This window comes from Ruditapes philippinarum, unplaced genomic scaffold (assembly GCF_026571515.1).
Source record: "Ruditapes philippinarum isolate M1 unplaced genomic scaffold, ASM2657151v2 ctg14049_1_1_1_1, whole genome shotgun sequence".
In the NCBI taxonomy this organism is placed as follows: domain Eukaryota; kingdom Metazoa; phylum Mollusca; class Bivalvia; order Venerida; family Veneridae; genus Ruditapes; species Ruditapes philippinarum.
The window spans coordinates 1-22657 of NW_026858678.1; the positions used below are offsets into that span (position 1 = coordinate 1).

At 29.7% G+C, this 22657-nt stretch overlaps 1 protein-coding gene across 1 annotated transcript; it reads right to left on the bottom strand.

Moving 5' to 3' along the window:
• Positions 1-2285: 2285 nt before the first annotated feature.
• Positions 2286-21403, bottom strand: LOC132753931 (uncharacterized). Its single transcript, XM_060744487.1, has 10 exons — positions 21298-21403; positions 19856-19927; positions 13253-13306; positions 11783-11841; positions 11127-11157; positions 10870-10932; positions 6933-6995; positions 5129-5362; positions 4100-4177; positions 2286-3030 (listed from the first exon to the last, which is right to left on the bottom strand). The coding sequence occupies exons 1-10, from the start codon at positions 21401-21403 to the stop codon at positions 2720-2722; spliced, it is 1071 nt and encodes a 356-aa protein (XP_060600470.1). The 3' UTR covers positions 2286-2719.
• Between the last annotated feature and the right edge of the window lie 1254 nt (positions 21404-22657).

Sequence of the window (22657 nt, forward strand, 5' to 3'; positions counted from 1 at the left end):
CCAAGAAAAAAATAGTTAACAAGGCATCTTGATGAACACAAAAAATAGTAAGTGAGTTGTAAGACACATCATCGTTATCAATATATATATATTTGTCAAACAACATAATGTACCTTTAACACAAAAGAGTACGTGATCTCATTATTGAAAAATGTTTTTTACTAAAGAATCAATAATGCGGGGCAGGATACTGCACTGCTAAAATATCAAACGTTTGTCTTTGATTTGTTTAATAACGTGCATTTACCCCTTGTCGAAAGTATAGTCAATAGTTTTATAAAATCGGCTGTGCCATAAATCATCAGTTTTATGTTTATTCGGAAGAAATATCATTTTTAACGTAATTATTTTTTTAAACAAGATAAATTGTGAATAGAATTTAGACATCATATAGTGTTCAACAAGGAAAATCCTTGAGTGACGTATATTAAAATAAAGCACAATCAAAAATTACCCTTGGTTGACGCTTGTACCCTCGAAAGTTAGTTGAAATGCTAAGCAACTAACTTTCGAGGGTACAAGCGTCAAGCGGCTAGTATATAGCCCATAGTATATGTTGTATTCCATGTTTGAACGGAACAACCTTCATACACTATGGCTTTAATATGATAAATGATTATAGTATAGCATACAGTAAACTCCGCTTATAACAAAATTATTACGACATTAAAAACCTGTTCCTTATATTCGGAGTTTCTTGTAAGCTTATAGCGAATTAGTTCCTTGTATCAGGAGTTTTTATAGCGAACGAACTTACATATAAAGAACTGAATGATTACCATCGTCTGCCATTTTTAAAAGCATTTGGTAAAGAAATATTAGTCATTTTTTCTTTTATAGATACAATACCCTAGAGCGTAGTTTTTGGAATTTGAAAATCCTTTGCTTTTTCAGTTTTATAGTTTAACTCCATTTCTCAATTTCTCATAAAATATCATATTTGTTTTCTAAACTCATTGCCTTTCGTTTTTTTTCCATGATTAAAAATACACAAGATTTTTTATTTTCCCTCCTTTTATAGTGATATTTTCTATTATATTTTAAGGATGACTTTAACTTATAAAATATAGATTTATTTTCTTTTTCAATCCAGCGTACTTTGTAGATTTCAGTTGATTAACAAGCATGCGATCCGATTATAAATGTTTATAATTATTTTACTCGAGCAAAACAATTAAAGAAATTAAATAATATAATAAGAGAAATAACCGTTTTATCTTGGTGACAGGAAGTCATGCTAAAACGGTACGTTCGGTCGACCAATGGAAACGAAAGTCTATTTACGGATAGCCGATATTTTGAAGTTCGTTATAAAAGTGTATTTTCCTGTACTTTTTACTAAATTGGGGCTACGAAATGAGTTCATTATATGCAATAATTCCTTATAAACGTGTTCGATATAACAGCATATTTTATATTAAATAAAGAAGGGCAAAATTCGGGCGAAAATCAATTGTTCCTCATAAACAGAAATTCGCTATAACCGTGTTCGCTATAAGTGAAAGTTACTGTACTGTTTCTTTTAGGTTAAATTATATTAAGTTTCCAATTGATGAATACAGTTCTCAGAGATTTAATAAAACGCATCATTAAATTCTGCAACAGAAACAGTCACTGTCGAGTAAAATTTTAAACCTTAAGTGAAAGTTAATTCACCTTACTTTTGCTGTATATTCTTTTTTTTTTCAATTTCAATTTTAAATCAAACTCTCAGAAAGCACAACGGATTGAAAATAAATATATCGAACTACTGAACCTTTAAACAAAACGACAATTTGAATATTCATTTTAGGTATTGTAGTTGTTGTTTGAACTGATGTTCTAAAAAAGTGCGTGAATATAACATTTAAATGTTAAAATGTATAAATATAGCAATTGACATAAAGAAGTATACAACTTTTTCAAAACGTTATAAAAGAACAAAGACACAGTATGGTTTGAAAAGTGTTATGAAGTACTTAATAAACATAATAGAGGTATTGTTGCAATTGTTATGTGATTGAGTGAAGCTATGAAGTTTTACAAAGAAAATTATTTTTTATAATATTTTTTAAAATAAATCAACAAACTATTCTAAAGTGTGATTTTCATTTTACATATAAATATTGTTATCACTACTGTAATGTATTTGTACATAACCATATTGACAAACATTAAAGTAACAGTCTTGGTGCTTGTCTACAATATTTACCGAAAACAAATGTCAAACAGGTTAGGTAAACAGTATAACCATTGCCCAGAAAAGAGATCTTTTAATAATATGCACTAAAATTAATGAATCAAGATGTTTTTATAATGAAATATTAAACAAAAGTGATTATACAAGTACAATTTGGCATTTTTAAAACATGATGACAAACAATAAATTAAAGAAGTAATTGCTAATTGATCTAAAATGGTAGTTGTACTGAAAAAAACAACATGTTATTTCTTTAATTATCAGAAGTATTTGCAAATGTCTTCTTACGATAACAAACATGTTACTGATGAGTTATTTATTTTCCAATTCTTTTCTAGAAATTAGTCAAGTTCAAGAAGATATTTTGACAATTTAAATATTTGTCTATAAACATTTAACTCAGAAGAACAGCTATCTTAATTGTTTTTTCTTCGTCTCTAGTCCCCATTCACATTTTTTCTCATCACTAATGAATGATTTATTTAAAGTCAAATATCATGATGACATCATAGTTAGTTACTGTAGGTACGTGATATTGTTTTACAAGCCAACAAGAAGGACTCGTTTAAGTTCATCGAAATCACAGCTTACTCCACTTTTCATGACAGCAGAAAGCAGTTGACCTGCCGTGGCTCCATCTTTTCGTGTTTGACTCCATTGGCTTAGCATTTCAAATATACGCGAGGCTACATTTCGCTTGTCTTCTGTTATCTGTTGCAACTTCACCTTCGTAAGACCCAGCTCAATTCCCAGCATACCCCATCCTTTACCTATTAACTGACATATCCTCACAAAATCCTTCTCAGAGAGTAAACGTGTAGTGTCTTTAAAAACATTGGGAAAGTACGAAACTGAAAATAAATAAAACAATATATTGACAACTAAAAGAAATACAATTACTATAACAAATTTTATTCCAGACTTTATGAGACGTTATACTTTGTTTTTAAATTACTCTTGACTGATTTACAGAAAACAATAGTGTTAGATTAAGCGTAATATTAACTATTTTACAACTGATTTTCAGTCAAGTCATAAATTTTGTACTGACCGAAATGTCACGCTGCATAACGGAGATAAAAAGAAAATAACAATCAAATTGCATAACATTGCCATGATAATTTACAGGACCGGCAAAATGTTCTTAATGTTTTTGAATACCATTTTTATAACAATTTTATGCTGTATCTAAAATATTAAACGCGACAAAAAAAAATTCAATATTTTCCTTCTACATAATCAATCACAAAGATGGAGTGCATATTCTTAACACAGAATAATGACTTTCAAAAAAGAAAATCCTGATTATTGCAAAGTATTATTTCTATTGGTATCTACGACATATTATCAGAAATAAACCATACAGCGGCTGCCAATTAATGAATTGTCCACCTATCACTTATTGATCAATATAACATTTACTGAGAAATCAGTACTTGTGAATTGATGTTTTTGATCTAACCTGTCCTTGAAAGAGTTTTAAAAAAAACAAGCATGATTACGTTTACCCGACGAAGCGCATCAATTTGCGCTGCTGAAAAGAGCACTATGATACGTAATTACTACTATATTTTACAATATTTCATATAAAGATTTTAAACAGTTTAAAACCTTAAGCGTCACGTTTATGACGCTTTCAGATAATATGATTTCATCTAATCTACATTTGATATTGCAATAAGAATTTCAACATCATTTGTTAAATCAATACTCGCGTTAAAACCGTCTTGAAAAAAATAACAGTTTGTAAAAATAAAGATGAGACACCATCTAAAACGCACAAAAGGATACTAGTTATAAAGTAAAGGGGTCAATAAAGTTCAACCTAACTGTTATTCTTATGTAAATGCATTAAACAGGTTATGAATTATTTTTTGAGTCCGGTAAATTTTGACAATCCCTCGTAACATAAAATCTTACAGATTCTGTCGATCTTTACATAAAGTCCATTGAATATGCCCCTCACAAATGTTGTCAGGTTTGTAGGAGGATTTTGACCTGAAACACAAGATGTCTAATATATAATGATGTTCGTCTTATAAGCCTAGTATATTATATGAAATGTGACAAAACGTCTGTAGCTGTTTAAACATACATCAAATCCTATGTAGACTTAAATATTTAGATAAATGCAACCGGGGATGAATCAAGACAATCTTCTTGTTCATTCTTTATCATCGGAGGCATACAAAAAGCACCCTACAAACAAAATACAAAGGAAACTACAAATACAATAGAATTACAAATTTCATCAAATTCATCCATGGAAAATAATATGATATTACAAATAGATGAATTCTTACCAGAATCATCATACAAGAATTTAAAACAATGTTCTCATGTTTGATATAAAGTAACTATGTGTATCACAAAACAATACTGTAAGTTTCGGTTACCCGTACTAAGTGAAACTGGCGATGGGAAATATCTTACTTAAGCAAGAAGATGTTTTGCGGAGATTTTAGGATCATGTACGTGAACTATTAGTGAACACATTCATACAACCTTTCAACTTATAGTGACTTCTCTCACGAAACAGACTATAAAATAAAACTACCACAATTAGGCAAACAAACGAAGACACAAAAGTTCGACAAATACCAACAAGATACAACCTTACACGGAGGATACAATATACCAGTGGTCAACAGAAAACGATAAACAGGTTACATGAGTGTAAGACGTACTGTTGTTAAAATGCATGTAGATCACGATTACAATACAACCAAACGCATTTACCAAAAAACACATAGTAATTACTTCAAATATTTATATCATGAATATACTTTAAATATTTATATTATGTATATAAGTACCTCTTAATCATTGTACACTGAACATGTAAATATTCTGGTTTTATCAAAACTGTTTGAATAATGTTGTCTTGATTTTTTTAAATGAGCGTATTTATATTTGCAAAATAATCACATTTGCTCTTTTCTTACATACCTTTCTCCAGAGGAAGAAGCTGTAGTTTTGCCCCATCAGGTATGTACAAATCTTCATTCTCTGGGTCAACAATATTTTCTCCGAACACTAGTATAACTTCCTTTCTTGAAATGCCAGTTTTATCTGCAACTTGATTTATGAGATAATCTAAATCATTTCCAAAAGTCAACCTGTGATAGATGATTTGCTGTTTACCATCCAGATCCTTGACGGTAATGCCTTGAAAGCCAAGTTCTAAAAAAATGAATTTTGTATAATTGTACTTCATTTACTCATGTAGTCAAATAAAACAAGGCTCATTACTTTATATTTATATATTTTAAGGTATCTGTGTCCATAAAACTTTTACTGAAGTCGATAAAGTATAAACACAAAGAAACTTAAAGTAAAGAAATTTTCTGTGTAGCTTTGTACTAGAAAGTCAAAATGAGTCCCCTTTTTGTTCGAGCTATTTATCACAATTACAATCAATATCGACCACTACTTTATTGGTTGCTTAAGGGTTTGTTGAATTTTCTGTCAAAAATGATGTTGAATATTGATGCCGACTGAGCTTTTCCGGTCGCTACACATTGCCTTCCCTTAAGTGAATTGTTCTAGACCGTGACACTGATTAACGAATAACAATGACCTATTTCTTTGCATTTTCAACAATCGAGCGTATTTGCAATTTTATTAATTACGAGTATCTAGGTTTGACAACTGTAGCGAGCAATATCGGTTTTTATTTCATTGTTATTTTATTACAAACAAAATAGAAAAATATTAATATTTAAAAAATAACTTAAACTTTTCTTAAATTACGCCAAAAAGGGCAGTATCCATAATGTTAAAGTGATCAAACAAACTTCAATTTTTTAAAACTTAGCTAATTTTTCAAATACTCTAGTGTCGACCTTTTACTTAATCTTAATTCTATATGGAATTTTTTTCGTAAAAAAAAGAAATCAGTTTTCAGCTTCATTTGTTAAACATGCTCGACCTCCGGTATACGAATGCAAAACATTTCTAAATCTACATCTACATTTTTAAATTCTGCTAACGTTGTGGAATGTGACGGTTACGGTGGCGGAGATGTCATTATCTGTGGCGGTATATCATATGAAAGTAAAACTGAACTGAACATTTTTCAAGGACGTCTTAATGCCGCGCGCTATTGTGCTGATATCAACCTGCCTTTGTACCTTACATTCACAACGGTAATGATGCTTTTTACACATGTAACGTCCTGATGGCAAACAGCATTAACACGCTCGAATGACCTTCCAGATCAAAAGATTTGTAACCTATAGAGCACATGTGTGACCACCTTGGCCGTAGATTACGTGAGCAGAATGATGTCAACAAATTTTATGACATCGTACGTGCCTTGAACGAGGAATGGGCGCACACACACGCGTCATCAGACGACTCATAAACAGTATGATGCGACGTTGATTCGCAATTATCCAGAACGAGATACTGACATTTTTGCGAATTTTGATTTTGACAGCAATGAGAAATATTGACGGAATATCCGTAGTTAATTACGTTTGTTCTTGTTAAAATCGTTAAGATATTTAGGATATTAAATAAATAATGAATAATGTTTATCCTCTATATATATTTTTATAAAAGACAAATACCTGCAAAAATGTTAATCAAAAGTGATTATGTTCTAAATTCTATTCTATATCCAAGGATATTTTGTTAACCGAAAACAGACAGGAAATCTTACAATATTTATAATAAAAATAATAATCACAAGATAAAAGAATTGATTTAAAATGATAAAGCAAACATTTATATGAATAACGTAACATACCTCTTTTCCAGTCGTCAATTATTTGCCACAAGGATTTTTTGATATCCTCCCAGTTCACGATTTCTAAAGCAGTGATACACTAGCTGATTAGTATGTTCAACAACATGATAACTGTTGTTCTTAGTTTGAAATATTATATAATTTGGCATACATATATGCTTCAGTTGTGATGATTGCTGCCTTGCTTTTAATATGCAAAAACCTTTATATTGGTATTCTGCATAAATCATTATTAGATTTGAATTGAATAAGATATAGTACAATATTAAGAGTATATCTTTTGTAATTTAACTTTCATAAGAAGTTGTGAAACTATATTTAATTCATGTTCTATTCAAATGACATATATGCTCGTTGTAGGTATCAAGGCAAATTGCCAGAATTTCATTCACACTTATCTTGAAATACAATGGCGGTTAAAGGACATTGACTGGTCATTTAATGATAAATTATTTACCAAACATGTTTATATATCTATTTATATATATATATATATATTTGTATGGAAGAATCTAGATCTGATAAATTATACATGTATAACCATTGTCTGACTTAAACTTTTACAAAGTCAATGATTTAGTTAAAAAAATGTATGTGGAGGTTTCTTTTGAAAATGGTCTTACTGTTTAAACATTTTGAACTTGTTATTAACTGGTTTGAACCAGATTGGCAATTGGGGCCAAAATTATTAAAGAATCCGTTTCTTCATAACTGTAGAAGCATGTACAGATCCTAAACTATAATAACCTTTAAATTTATTCTAGCTATTCAAACTTGACAACCGACGCATTCCAGTTTACAATTTTTATTCGACTTTTTGCCTCTGCTTGTATGCATAAAACCGCTTAACCGGAGCATAGCTTTACTTTTGCCATGAATTGTCCAAGATAAAATTGTAATTCCTTTAAATCATTGCAAACTACAAAATTGACTTGATTTAGTTACATTAACATAAGCTATCATTATAAGCGTGTTTTATGTTTTATTATTTCGCTGAAGAGATATGTAGGTCTTTACATCAAGAGTTATATATACAGAACAACTTTTAAATTAGTTAAATCCTATCCTGCTTTATATGGAGGATATTCGTTGCCAAAAATCCAGCCTTATAATCTGAGTTGAACAGTTTGTTAATGGACAAAATACAATTGCATTTCTTTGTATGTAAACTCCAATGTTGCATTGAGCTTGCCAATTTAACATTGTAAACATGCATTTCAACAAAAACATTACCTGTTTTTCTGATAGTAGCAATACAAAGTGTTCGAATACTCATTGTTTGTGTACACGCCGACAAAACAGAAGTTTCTTTCTTAGCTTTACATTGTCGAATCATCATGATTCGGATCAGCATAATTCAGCTTTACACGTTTTTCAATAGGAGATGAAATAAGCTCCACCCATTTTCCCGCCCACTACATCATCGTAAATAAACGTATTTATCCGCTCATTGTCGGTATTTACCGACGGCGACAAGAAGCACCTTTTATGTGTTTAGTTATTCACCAAACATAATTCACTCGCATGGATGCCATTCTATGCCACAACAGCGGACTATAGAATTATAGGCTTATAGACATATATTAAGTTTAAAACTTTGTAGATAATACATTTCCTAGAAAAAGAAAAACAAAAAACAAAAAAAGTAATAAAAAAGCTCACCAGGTTACTGACTGCCTGGGGTTAAATATTTTTAAGGAAGTGAAATCTATTGATAAAACTATATTCAACGACAAATAAATGTTACATTTACATTTAAGCTGCTATCTTACACTTTTCAAATTTTTAAGTCAACATCTGATTGAGATTTTGATACAACTAGATACTTATACAGACCAAATTTTGGCTGTTGTCTTACCTAGTAGTAGCATTTACTATTACATTAGTAATCTTAATTCTAGCGTTTGACTGGACAACAACACACTTTTAACAAAATTAAAATTATAATCAAAGTTGTATGTACCCTTTTGTACATAACGTTTTATTTTTACAATACTGTATAGATATATTTTCCCATTTTTACCAGTTTGTTTATCAATAATAATATTTAAATGAGTCTAAAGGTATGCATGTCGATAATCAATTTATGTATACCTTTTTATTTTATCTCTTAGAAAGCAATCACTTACACAACTTAATAAATATTCTGTGTAGTATTTCATGTGCATAAAAATAGTTCTCTGCTTTTGATCAGATAGACAGCCAGTCTAGGTAACAGCTATTGACAGCAAGTATCTACAGATTTTATAGCTGTCATTGATTCAGCACAATTCATAAAAAAGACCTTAACCTACGTCAGCTTACATATATTTAATAATAAAAGGCTAAATCACATCCTTTGACTCAAAATACCTCCCAATGGAGGTAAACAGAGATGCTAGGATACACTAAATATTTATTTCAACATTAAAATGGGACAAATTCACATGTTTATACAACGAAATTATTGATAGTTAACGTTGAATTGTTTCGTGGTTATACACTTGGTCAAAAATATGAGTTTTTTCTACAACCCATCATAGTCCTTTAAAGAAAGAAGGCACATGATTACTGTTCAGCTGTCTTTATTCGTGTTGCTAAAAGTGACTTTCATGTATCGCATTCTAAATGTAAAATATATGCTTAAGAGTAATACCGTGTAACGTTTGAAGGCACACAAACCCTATCGTTCATTTAAACAAATAGTGGTGTGTGTCATTATATATTGGAAATATTCCATTATGTTTATTCACCAACTTAAGTTTTTGCATATTATTATACTCATTATCAGTATGAACTTGGTTACATTGTTACATTATATATTAACCAATTTTGCATTTAATTTACTTGAATACCCTGTACTAGTATACGTTTCAACAATCAAAAACAACTGTAATGCAGTTGATGTATGTAAAATTTATAACAGTTTCTATATAATTTGAAATATTTTTGTATCAGCAAAAGATTCCTCTCTTTATATTCTGCTTTCGTGAAGAGTGGATCCGCCTATTAATTTTCGTCTTTTTCCGTGATAATTCCATATATGGAAGTTGCAAAATCGTTTACAAATGTTAATCGCGTTAAAATGTAAAAGGAAAGAGTGGTGTTGTAATACTCAGTGTGTCAAGTTGATGCAGTATCATTCTTAACGTCATGGTGCACATTATTAAACGTATTGTGTACGTTCTATCATTTTCATTTCTACATGTCGCAAATTTGAAGTTATACACTTATAAATACAGTTCGCAATTTATCTAAGTTGCATGTTTACAGCTTCAATTTTATCAAATCGAGATAATCAAAATGCTTAATACCAGTGCAGTATGTAACTCTCGGAACTCACGGATCGACAATTAGATTTCTACTAATCTGTTTAGTAGAACTGAAGTATGCATTGTCAAGTTTCAAAGGCTGGATTTTTGGCAACGAGCAGCCTCCATAGTTTTACACATGTAATGGATTTGTTGAGATTTTAATTTGAATCCGTCCATTCGTAATCTAAGTTTTTCAGTCTCAAAATATGAAAAGTTAGCAACCAACAGATAGAGAATGCATGGTATGTGTCTGGGTAGAAAAGTTGTATCCGGTGAGCGAGAAAATGTTTCTTGGCTTCACTTTTGCGGGGAACCGGATAAGCCCTCTCTATCCCGACATCAACCATGTATTTTATTAATGTTGCTTTTGATCATGTTTTGAGATTATCTTAATGGTTTCTTTCTAACTTTCTCCCTTTATTACAGCGACTATACTTAGTTCTGTTTTGCTGCTAACCATGTGACGTCATCATCACTGGAGATAGTGGCTGATACTATAGACAGTATAAGGGTAAAAAAGTGTATTGGTTAGACTGCAAAGAAGTGTCAGCTTGCCTTACTTATGACTAAATGTCCCAGAAGATCATAAGTTGAATTTGTGACCCTTATATTCATTAATGCGCAAAATGAAGCGTTGGACTTACCCATTTCAAGCACATCATGTCCCAATGTTTGATATCTTTCAATTAATGCCGTGGTTGTATGATCTAAAATAATATAAATTATATAGTTACGCGTAGAGACAAATAAAAATGACGATTATAAAAAAAAACTCAACAAAGTTAAAATAATCAGCAATCTAATCAGGACAAGATATAATTGGCTTTACACATTTCATGTCTTACACGTATTACTTCCTCGTGTAAAGTTCCGTTATAAAATTATAAAATGCTATACTTACCAGATGTACGTCTCCTCATGCAAAGTACATTCTAAAAAAACAATATTTAGTTTGAAATGAAAACACAAGTACTTCACAAAAGCATGATTGACTACAACTGATAATTTAAGTTTTATATATAATGATATGTAATTTGTAAAGTAATGAATTGTCAAAATCATATGACAATATATTGTTGGCATACGTTTGCTCGTAAGTTCGATTGAATTTGTTATGTAGTAAATAAATGTTTAGAAAGGTATAACATAGGTTCCAAACTTAATTCAAGCATATATAAAATTGCCAATGTATTATGAACAAATATGATTTATATTGTATATCTAGTGTCATTTAATGTTGGAAGGGCCAACTCTATAATGTTGGTTTGCTTTTTGTATGAGCAGCTACGGCATCTATGTAAATATTGTAACTATTCGATAATTGATGGTATATTTTTAAACCGTACTTTGTATCTGTTTTGTATAATTAGAAAGAAAAGCAATGACATTTGAAATATGATTATACTTATAAATTAACTCAAATTCAATATGACATAAAAAAATAAATGAAATACAATACATGCACGTGACTTGTATTCGTTGTTTCATAATGTCTTTATCAGAAATTAATGCAAAGTTATGTACATTTCACTGAAAAGTTTTGCAAATATATATTACCTCTATTTCCTTAAACATTTCATACAAGCAATTTCTGATGGGTTCTGGAATACTTCGCTCTGAAAAAAATATATATTTCATTATTTTACATGTAATTCCAGGCAAAAAGTATGTAACGGAACTCAAATGATAATTGAATTAAAGAAAAACTGACAAATGAATTAGTTAAAATAAAGAATTACTACCAATTCACTTAATACGAACATGTCAAGAGTTTGCTCTAGATTGGTACTACGTTTGCTAAAAAAGTGAACCGGAGGTAAACGTGCATTTGACATTCATATAATTACTTCGACGGGATGAATTCGATTATCAAGTATATCAGAGCATGCTTGTGACAGTCGATTAAACTAAGGTCAATTACTTTTATCCGGAACATAAAATTGTATAGCTTGTGGAATATAAGGATCATACACAGACTGCCACTATACTCAAGGAAAATGGTATACGGCGGTAACGAGTTTTCGCTCACAGTTACCCGAGAGCTACAAATTTCTGTCTGTAACGACAGACGGTGTTTGATTAATGTTTTTGCATATTTCATGTTAATCATAATTTGGAAATAAATTCCAAAAACAACAACAAAAAAAGAAAAAAAAAATAATGTTTCGATTTAGTACATTCTTCTTATAGTAGGGTATGAATTTACAACTTCATTCATAATGTTGACACTAGCACTTTAATCCCGGGAATTTATACAAGGTGAATAATTTCAAAGGTTTCAATTTTATTATCATTGTACGTTTATGAACTATAACATTATAGTAACTTCTTACGTTTTTAGTATAAATAATACTTTTAAATATATGACAATAGCAAACTTAAAAAATATGTGAAGTAAATATTAGTAAAATAAAAGCCAGGTTTATAACATAATCATGTTTTTGCTGGTAAAATTGTACCCGACGATTCTTAAAGTGAAGTAGTCTCATCCGTTTACGTCTCTCCGTCAGTCCGGCAGTCTCCCTATTCGTCTGGATGACTGTCTTTCTGTTTTTCACCCAGATGATTTATCTGTATTTATGTCCGTTTGTCTCTTTGTCTTTCTTTGTACAAATACCTTTCGATTTATATTGTCTGCCTGGCTGTTGTCAGTTCTTATTTAATTATGTGCTTTACGGTACGTATATCGTTTGAGACTCATTGGACTAAAAACCCAGATAAGTCATTCCTTTTGGGGAAAATGTGTTAAATTTATATCATAAGGATTTATTATCAATATCTTGATTGCTTTATTTGAAATAAGTAGCAATCATAGCCATGTCCGGAATCATTTATAGTATTATTTGACCACGAAGATACATCACACGAGTAATTGTCTCCTTATATTGTGCCTTTGCTTCTATCATCTCCGATGCCATTATTTATATATCATCTCTTTAATTTCAAGAGCTCAATGCGTGCCCTTTTTGCTGTAAAGTACATCCATTATGGTATGCACAAATCTTACACGCATCTAAAAATGCTTACCGTGAGTCCTGAATATTTTAAGCCAAGTCATCGACTTTATCCCGAACCTCAATTCTGTAAGATTCAATACGAAATATCATCTATGTAAATGAGCAAACAAAAATAGTTTTAATAATACAATTTTGCTTAATTATGTGCATCTTAAAGCTTTAAAGAGCAATCTTGATCTTCTTCAAATAAGGAGGATCAAATCATTCTTCAAAACCAATACGGAATATCAGGTATGTAAATAAGCAAGAGAAAAATAGTTTTAATATTAAGATTTTGCTTAATTATGTGTTCATTTTATTGAACAATATTTCTAAAGGTACCGATCAAACACAATGTATTTGAATGCATTTTTAAAGTGAAATCTTAATCTGCTTTAAATAATGAGGATCACATCATTCATGAATATAATTAGCATAATATTGCATACGTGGACATTCCGGGAAAATGTGTAAGAAATTAAGTGGAATATGGATGAATTTAGCTAAATATTGCGTACGTGACAATTTTGGCTAAACCTGTCAGAAATTAAAGTGAAATATAAGTATTTATAAAATCTGTGTACATTTGATATTAAATATGTCATGAATTAATACATACCATCACTTTGAACACTTTCATACTCCAATAAAATCTGTCGTAAATTTCCTTCCACTTGTTTCAAATCTATAACAGTTTTACTATTAATTTATAAAAAACATATTTTCTATTGATGATATTGTATGTTTTGGCATCATTAAAACATAACTCTTAATTGGTGTTTCATACTTGTTATTTATCCTTTGTATCTTTTGTGTAAAAATAATATTGCTTAATAATGTATTGAACAATGGCCCTTCCCTGAAACCAGCATTCATACTTGTGCTCTGGTCATTTCAACATGACTGTGTTTGAATATCCAATTTAAGATAAAACAATAAATCAGCCATTCTGTATTCTCCATACAGTTTAACAGAATCGTTTACTTAAATCTTATAATAAGTTTAAGTGACATCTAGATATTTGTGATGTTTCATTTCTAGTACAATTTGTTTTAATATGTTATGAAATATAGCAGTTAAAGACAAACTAATTAGAAAATAAGGATATACGATATATTAATGGACAGCTGCATTCCCTAATACAGGCCAATTTCAAGTTGGTCGTCCATTCTGGAAATAACTGACATTTCTAATGAAAATTTATATTCGAATTATGTCCACATAAAGTATGTAGATTTCAAAACATAACATATCATCTTTGCTGGAAGACAAAATGTGTTTATTTCATATTTACAAAGTGACTGTGTAGCAATTACCAATAATTTAAAATAATTATCAAATTTGAGCAAAGTATAATTTTAATGCAAAACGATTGTTTAAAATCAAATTTTATTTTTTTCTCTATCAGTTCGAGTTAACGTGATATCAGTTAAGTTAGTGATCATAGTAGTAGTGTTTTAAAATCTGTTTCATGCATGAACATGTTTTCTTACTACAAATATGTTATATTTTAGAAATAATTTGCTGTTTATAAATGAAAAATAGTCAATTATAAACATTATAAGTAAATACGCAAAATTATAACTTTCAGAATAAAAATGACAGAGATAATATAATTTGATAAGTACTACTTACCAACCATTTGAAGTACACACGTTTCAAACTCTTTGAATTTCTTATGTAATACTCCTTCTTTTGAGTCATACCCCCTATCTAAAACAACAACAAACGCTTTCTTAGTCAAACGTTATTTTTCTATTATTTATAGACTGAATAAATTACTTTCATTACAAAATTAGTTCATTTAAACTTGCAACTGTTCATCACATCAGATAAGAATTATAAGATTTATTTATGTTTAACAGTCTCTATTTTCTATTGAACTAAAATCCAAATAGCAAATACGCTAATGGGAAGCATCTTTTTACTTAATTGTGTATCATCTTTAAACAGAAAAAAACACGCGTACTTACACCAAACAGCCAACGATAACATTACCTAAAAGTAGAAAACAGAGTCTTTATCCTATCTCCTACATACATTTTATTGTTTCTACTTACAAGAATCAACTCAGGCAAATTAATGATCTAAATATTAATATAATCTTTTGTACTGCAATCACGCTGTAACGACATTTTCTAAAGTCCCAGTATGAAGTTCTTTAGAAATTCTATATATTTTGTGTTTGAAGCGTAAATATATCTATACAATTTATTATTATTATGTTGAAGAAAATTTAGACTCGGAAATAATCATCGAGACGTATTAAAACAAGTAATGTGACTAGAATAAGCTCAAAGTCATTTATTTTTTACATGTCCCTTAACGTTTCCAGATTCACTGTGACAATTTTTGCGAAATCTTTACTCTCTAACCAGACTAACGTGAATCAAGTTAGGAACTCCCTATTTTATTCTTTATAAGGAGAAACGTTTTGTTCCTGTAACTGCCAAGTGTATTCATTTTGAGGACATTTACATAATAATGAACGAAAGAATCAAAACGAGGAAAAACATCTATGCCTGTGTCTCCCTTTAACTGGTACGAAGGCTGTTTGTGTAATATTCGCAGTTTAGTACATACACTTAATGCTATTTTTGTAATAAGTATACTTATTTTGTATTATTAATACTTTATGACTAAAAGCTATATTTTGTATAGTTTGACTTATGTAATACTGCATGAACAACATTCTGTCAGTATTGTTTTACACACTGTCTCTAAAATATGTTACAATGTCTACTATCTTTGTTATGATGATAATAATTGATATATACTGTATATCAATAACAGCATGCAACTTCAACTTGCTTCTTATCGACGACGTTAAAGTCCAAGCCTTTCATCAAGATAAATAATTAAACAAACAACGGACTTGAAGTAAATTAAGTTGCGATCATCAAAAGGTGAAAAAATGAAAGGTACAGTTATGCGTATTCTAAAGAATCATATAAAATGTTATTATGCACTTTTTGATATTTTTCTTGAAATTCTTCGAGGGGGCATGAAGTTCCGATACTGATTTCCGTAAGGTCCCCTCCGTCAAACTGTCATTCTATTTATATGGGCGCTTCAAAATAAGTTTAATATGGTGATATATTTTATTTAAAAACTTATTTCGACACCAAACTATACTACCGGCTTCTCATGTCAAGATATATACTTTGCCAGGAACGTATGTTATATATATTATATACATATTTTGCTTATTTTTCTCATAATCATTTGACGGATATATGTTAAATGGTTATTAACAAAAAACATGTATCTGCATTATTGTTTGAGGAATATACTCTTAATATAGATTTTCAGTTCAGAGATCCTTACATTTTGATCAGTTTCTTTTACATTGGATAATTATGTACATGGTATAATCTTGGATAAGATATGTGATTAATAAAGTCCATGTCTGTGTAAAGAGGTTTAAAAATGAGTTTTATTTATAAAATCTGAATAGATTGCCTGGCGATTTATATATTTGTTACGTAGATGAATTATCAAGGATTCCAGGAATTGTTCTTTTTTTCTTTTCAAAGTGAACGTTACTGAATCTATAAAGACTGTTTTATATTTACTCATACGCATTTCACCGTTGAATCATATTTTATAAATCTGAAATATGAAAGTACTTTGGAAAGATCTAAAACAATAATCAAACTTTAATGTATGATTGATTATTTACTTTTCTTGCTAACATTGAACAGTTATAATTATTCATAGTTAACTATTCTAAACATATATTTATATTGATGTTAAAACCGCCCATGCTGTTTCAAATACACCAATGCAATGGAATAACAAATAATAAAATAAGAACGCAATTTACAAGTAAGTATATTTACATAAAAAACATGCTTCTCTTTTGATTTGTATATAATGATAAGCTCTTTGTATGTCACTTTGCAATGCACTTCATTTTTATAAATTTAAAAACTAATATATCGGATGACAGCTAATTATATGTGCTTTGCAGAAGTGCTGTTTTTAACACCTTCTCTGTCATAATGATAATTTATGAGATTATATTTAACAAAAGCATATGTTAAATGTAAACAACGATAAAATATTAATTACCTCTATCTCTTTACAGAATTCGAGAAGGGCATCTCTCTGTTCCGGGGACATGCTCAAATCTGTAAATATCGATTTCCCGTTTAAATACATATTGTATGTTCCAATGCGACATGATACATTACAAAAAAGAAAAAAATAAGATAACGGTACCGTTTCTTTCCTGAAATTCAATTTAAATCTTACATGTGCAAAATTGTTTATTTTCTCATTCTTATATGGTTTAGCACTTCACGAAGTTATGGAAACAATGCTAGAGAATCTTATCATCCATATATACTTGATGCATATAATACAATTTGAAGGACATTTAAAAAAAAACTGACTCAGGTATTCCAAATGTGCAAGGACAGTTTTTCCTTGTCAATGTAAATATTATTATCTCCATTATATCCGCAAAATAAAAGTAGGCAAAATACAAATTCAGTGGGATGCGACTTCATTTTAAGTAGCCTTCCAGTTAAATATATGTTATATTAAGTGGTATTCTGAATCCATATTATACAATTGATAATTCATTTAATAAATACGATATTGACGTTTTGAGCTGGTGAATGTAATGTGGTATGTTCGGAAAAACGTTAAAGCCCGAGGCAAATATTATTGCACACAAAGGATGTAATGTTATTCTGTGAAAATGTAAGTATGTTTTGTCTTTAACAAAGTTGGTATTTTTTGAAGATACACGTTTGCATGCATTAACAAATTAATTGGTCAAAAATCGAAACAAGTTTTTAGTCCTCTAATTTCAACTAATTTCGTGGTGCTTTTGTTATTTACATTCATTTTTACTGAATCTTAGATCTAAATATAAAGCGACGGATAACATTTTACGAAAATTTCATCTGCTTCTGTAACATTTTATCTATATCTTTAGGGCATTTATAATTCGACATAAATCCATATTCAATTAAATAAACTGTTGCAAAGATGAAATACGGAACAACATTAGCCGTGATATAATGTGGTTGCATCATGCTTAACACACACACACACACACACACACACCAACACACACGCACACGCACACGCACACGCACACGCACGCACACGCACACACACACACACACATGTGCAAAGCTGTTGCAAAGCTCTGACGCATAGAAAATAAATAAATTGAGATTTTTTGAGCAAATGAAACCATGTAGATAGGAAATCATATATATTTTCAAGATGAAAAAAGATCTTCTTGAGAAGCAAATGATGAAATAAACAACATTATCTCAACGTGTCGCGATTTGTGGAGAAAGATCCTCATTTACCCGATACAGACTAAAATTGTGTTACTCTTGGTATAATGGATGGAAGCCATCACGATAATGATAACGTTAAAATGCAATAATTATGAAATTTTCTGTTCGTCATGTAACAGAGAGTCAGTTATCGAATGTCTGTCCTCCGTTTACATCTTTCTGATCAGTCTGTCCGTATGCCATCTGTCTCACTATTTGTCTGCATGACTGTCTTTGTGTATCTCTTGCAGAAAATTTATCTGTTTTTCTGTCCGTTTGTCTGTATGTCCTTCTTTGCAAAAATGATATGACATATTGTGGCCGGTAGTTCTGAGATATTTGAACCTAGTGAGAAAATATGTTTATTCGATTTATTTTGTCTGACCGATTGTTGTCAGATATTATTTAATTCTTAGAATATGAACAATATTTACTATTTGTATACTTTATGAGACTCATTGCAATCATTGGCCAAAACGATGGGGTAATTTTTTTTTTTTTTGGGGGGGGGCGGGGGGGGGTGGGTAGAGATGGGGATATTTTACATTTATTTTATCAGGATTTATAATTAATATCTTGATTGCCTTATTTGAAATAACAGCAGTGAAAGTCATGTATTGGATCATATATATTGATACGGTGATACATCACACGAGGAATTGTATCGTTATATTTACGTTTGCTTTTATCATTTGCAATTTCATTATTTATATATCATCACTTTAATATCAAAGCCCCAGGCGACGATGCGTGCCACTATTATGGTATGCACACATCATTCACGCATCTAAAAATGCTTACCGTGAGTTCTGAATAATTTAAGCCAAGGATTCGAATCTATCCATAACCTCAATTCTGTAAGATTCAATACGGAATATCAATTATGTAAATGAGCAAATGAAAATAGTTTTAATAATATGATTTTGCTTAATCATGTGAATTCGAATAAACAATTTTCCTAAAGGTTCCAAATCAAACACAATGTTTTTTAATGCTGTAAAGAGCAATCATAAAATAAGGAGGATCACATCATTCGTCAAAAGCAATACGGAATATCAGCTATGTAAATAATCAAATGAAAATAGTTTTAATAATATGATTTTGCTTAATCTGTTAATTTTATTAATCAATATTCCGAAAGGTTCCCGATCAAACACAGTGCATTTTAATGCGATAAAGATCAATCTTAATCTGCTTTAAATAAGGACGCTCATATCATTCATGAATATGTTTAGCTAAATATCCCGGCTTAACTTGTTAGAAATTAAAGTAGAACATGGACATCTATAAAGTTTGTGTAAATTTGTCAATATGCCATGAATAATACATACCATCACTTTTAGCATTTTCATACTCCAATAAAATCTGTCGTAATTTTCCTTCAACTTGTTTCCAATCTATAACTATTAATTGATAACAATATATTTTCTATTGATGATATGGAATATGTTTTGGCATCAATAAAAGTTAACTCTTTATGTGATATTTCATACTGCTCACTGTGTAACTTCCCTTGTACTTTATTTGTAAATAATATTGCAAAGTATTTTATTTTATAATGACCCTGCCCTGATACAAGCATTCATACTTGAGCTCTGGTCATTTCAACATGACTGGTTAGAATATCCAATATAAGATAAATAAAAGAATAGACATAATCTTCTTACTCTTCATACCATTTAACAAAATTGAAAATAGGTAAGCTTAAGTGACATCTGGATATTTCATCTTTATGTAAATTTTTATTTATAGGTTATAAAGTAATCTATATCATATAAAGTAAGTGAAGACCAACCAAGACATTTATAACACTCAATTAGAGATAAATTATTTCATCCTTTGAACATCCTTAAAGATATACTATGCTCATATATGAGTTTATATATGAGAAATATTTATATCGCATTTAAATATGTTGAAATCTATGAAATTCTTTATGACTTACATCTTATTAGAAATTAAGGATAATATTGTATAACGATCTATGAATGGGACGCTGCATACTCTAATACGGGTCAATTTCAAGTTGGTAGTCCTTTTTTAAAATAGCTGACATTTTATAATGACATTTTATATTCGTATTATGTCCACATAGAGTATGGATACTCAGGCAAATGAATGACAAAATTTTAAAGTGATTAAATGTTTTCAAATAACGCTTAAAATGACACTTTTTAAAGCCACAGAATGAAGTTCTGTTTATATTCTTTATATTTTGGGTTTGAAGCGTAAATATATCTAGATATATTGAACGAAGTTCAGACGCCGACAGAATCACCGAGTAGTTTTAAAACAAGTCATGTGACTTCAACAAACCCTGGAAGGAAATCCAAACGAAGAAATGAAAATGTTGCCTGTGTCTCCCTTTAAAGCATAACACATAATCTTTGTATGAAGACAAAATATGTTTGTTTAATATTGTATATTTACAAAGTAAAGAGACTCTATAACAATTATCAATATCTTCAAATATCAAATTTGACCAGAGAATAACTTTCATGTATTTTTTTTCTAAATTAAAATTTTATTCTTTCTCTCTCTCACTGCGAGTTAACGTGAAATCAGTTAAAATGATTATTAGATATTGTTGTATTAAAATCTGCTCGTGGCATGGACATGTTTTCCGACCTCAAGTATGTAATATCTTAGAAGTAATTTTATGAAAAAATTTTAGATGAAAATAGTCAATTATAAACATTATTAATAAATACACAATATAATAATTATCATCATAACATGACAGAGATAAGATTATTTGATAAGTACTACTTACCATCGTTTTGGAGTACAAACGTTTCAACCTCTTTGTATTTGTTATATAATAAGCTTTCTTTTGAGTCATTTTGCACCTCATCTGGAACAACAACGAACGCTTCCATGGTCAAACGTTTTGTTTTTACTTTTTTTAGACTGCATAAAAATTATATTACTACTATTTCAAAGTTTAGTTCAGTTACAACTTAAATATGTTTACCATATCGGATACAAGATTTATATTTGTTTATTAGGCTATTGTTTCTATTTAACTAAAATCACATTTATCTTATTTGTTAATCATATGTAAACATAAAGAAACACACGTGTACTTACATGGAAGCCAAAAGTCAACAAAATCCGGTATCTTTTTCTAAAAGTGGAAAACAGGGTCTTTATCCTATCTCCTGCATAATCTTTATTATTTCTACTTACAAAAATACTAACTAAATATTAATATAATGTTATGTACTCAAATCACTCTGAAAAGACAGATTATCTAATATCTGTAGAAATTCTATATATTTTTTGTTAAGAGCGAAAACATATCTATATAATTTATTATTATAGTATTATTAGTTTTATTATTATTATTATCATTATTATTATTATTATAAGTATTATTATTATTTATTTTATTATTTTTATTATTATTATAATTATTATTATTGTTATTAGTGTAATTACTATTATTATGTAGAACGAAATTTGGACGCCGACAGAATCACCGAGTAAGTCATGTGACTTGAACAATTTCAAAGTCATTCATTTGACATGATCCTTAACATTTGCAGAGTTCACTGTGACAACTATAGTGAAATATTTACACTCTAAGCGGACCGACGTGAATCAAGTAAAGAAACCAACTATTTTATTACTTTAATGAGAAACGTTCCGTTTTTATTACTGCCAAGTGTATTCATTTTGAGGGCATTTTCAGAATAATTAAGTAAACGAAAACAATTAAAACTAGGAAATAATATCTATGCCTGTGTCTCCCTTAAACTGTTATGAAGGCTATTTTTGTAATTTTATATTCACAGTTAAGTTCATTAACTTCTAACTATTTTTTAATATTTGTATTATTTTTGTATTATTGATCCTATAGGACTTAAAGTAGTATTTTGTACATTTTGACTAATGTAATACTGCAGGAACAACTTTTTGTCAATGTTGTTCTTCACATTGTCTCTAAAATCCGTTACAATAGCTAAGTACTATCCTTCTTATGATGATTATAATATCAACAACATCATGCAACCTCAACTTGCATCTTCTTATCGACGACATTAAAGTCCACGCCTTTCATCAAGATTATAATTCAAACAAGCAACGGATTTTAGTTGTGATACAACAAAAGGTGGAAAAATGAACGGTAC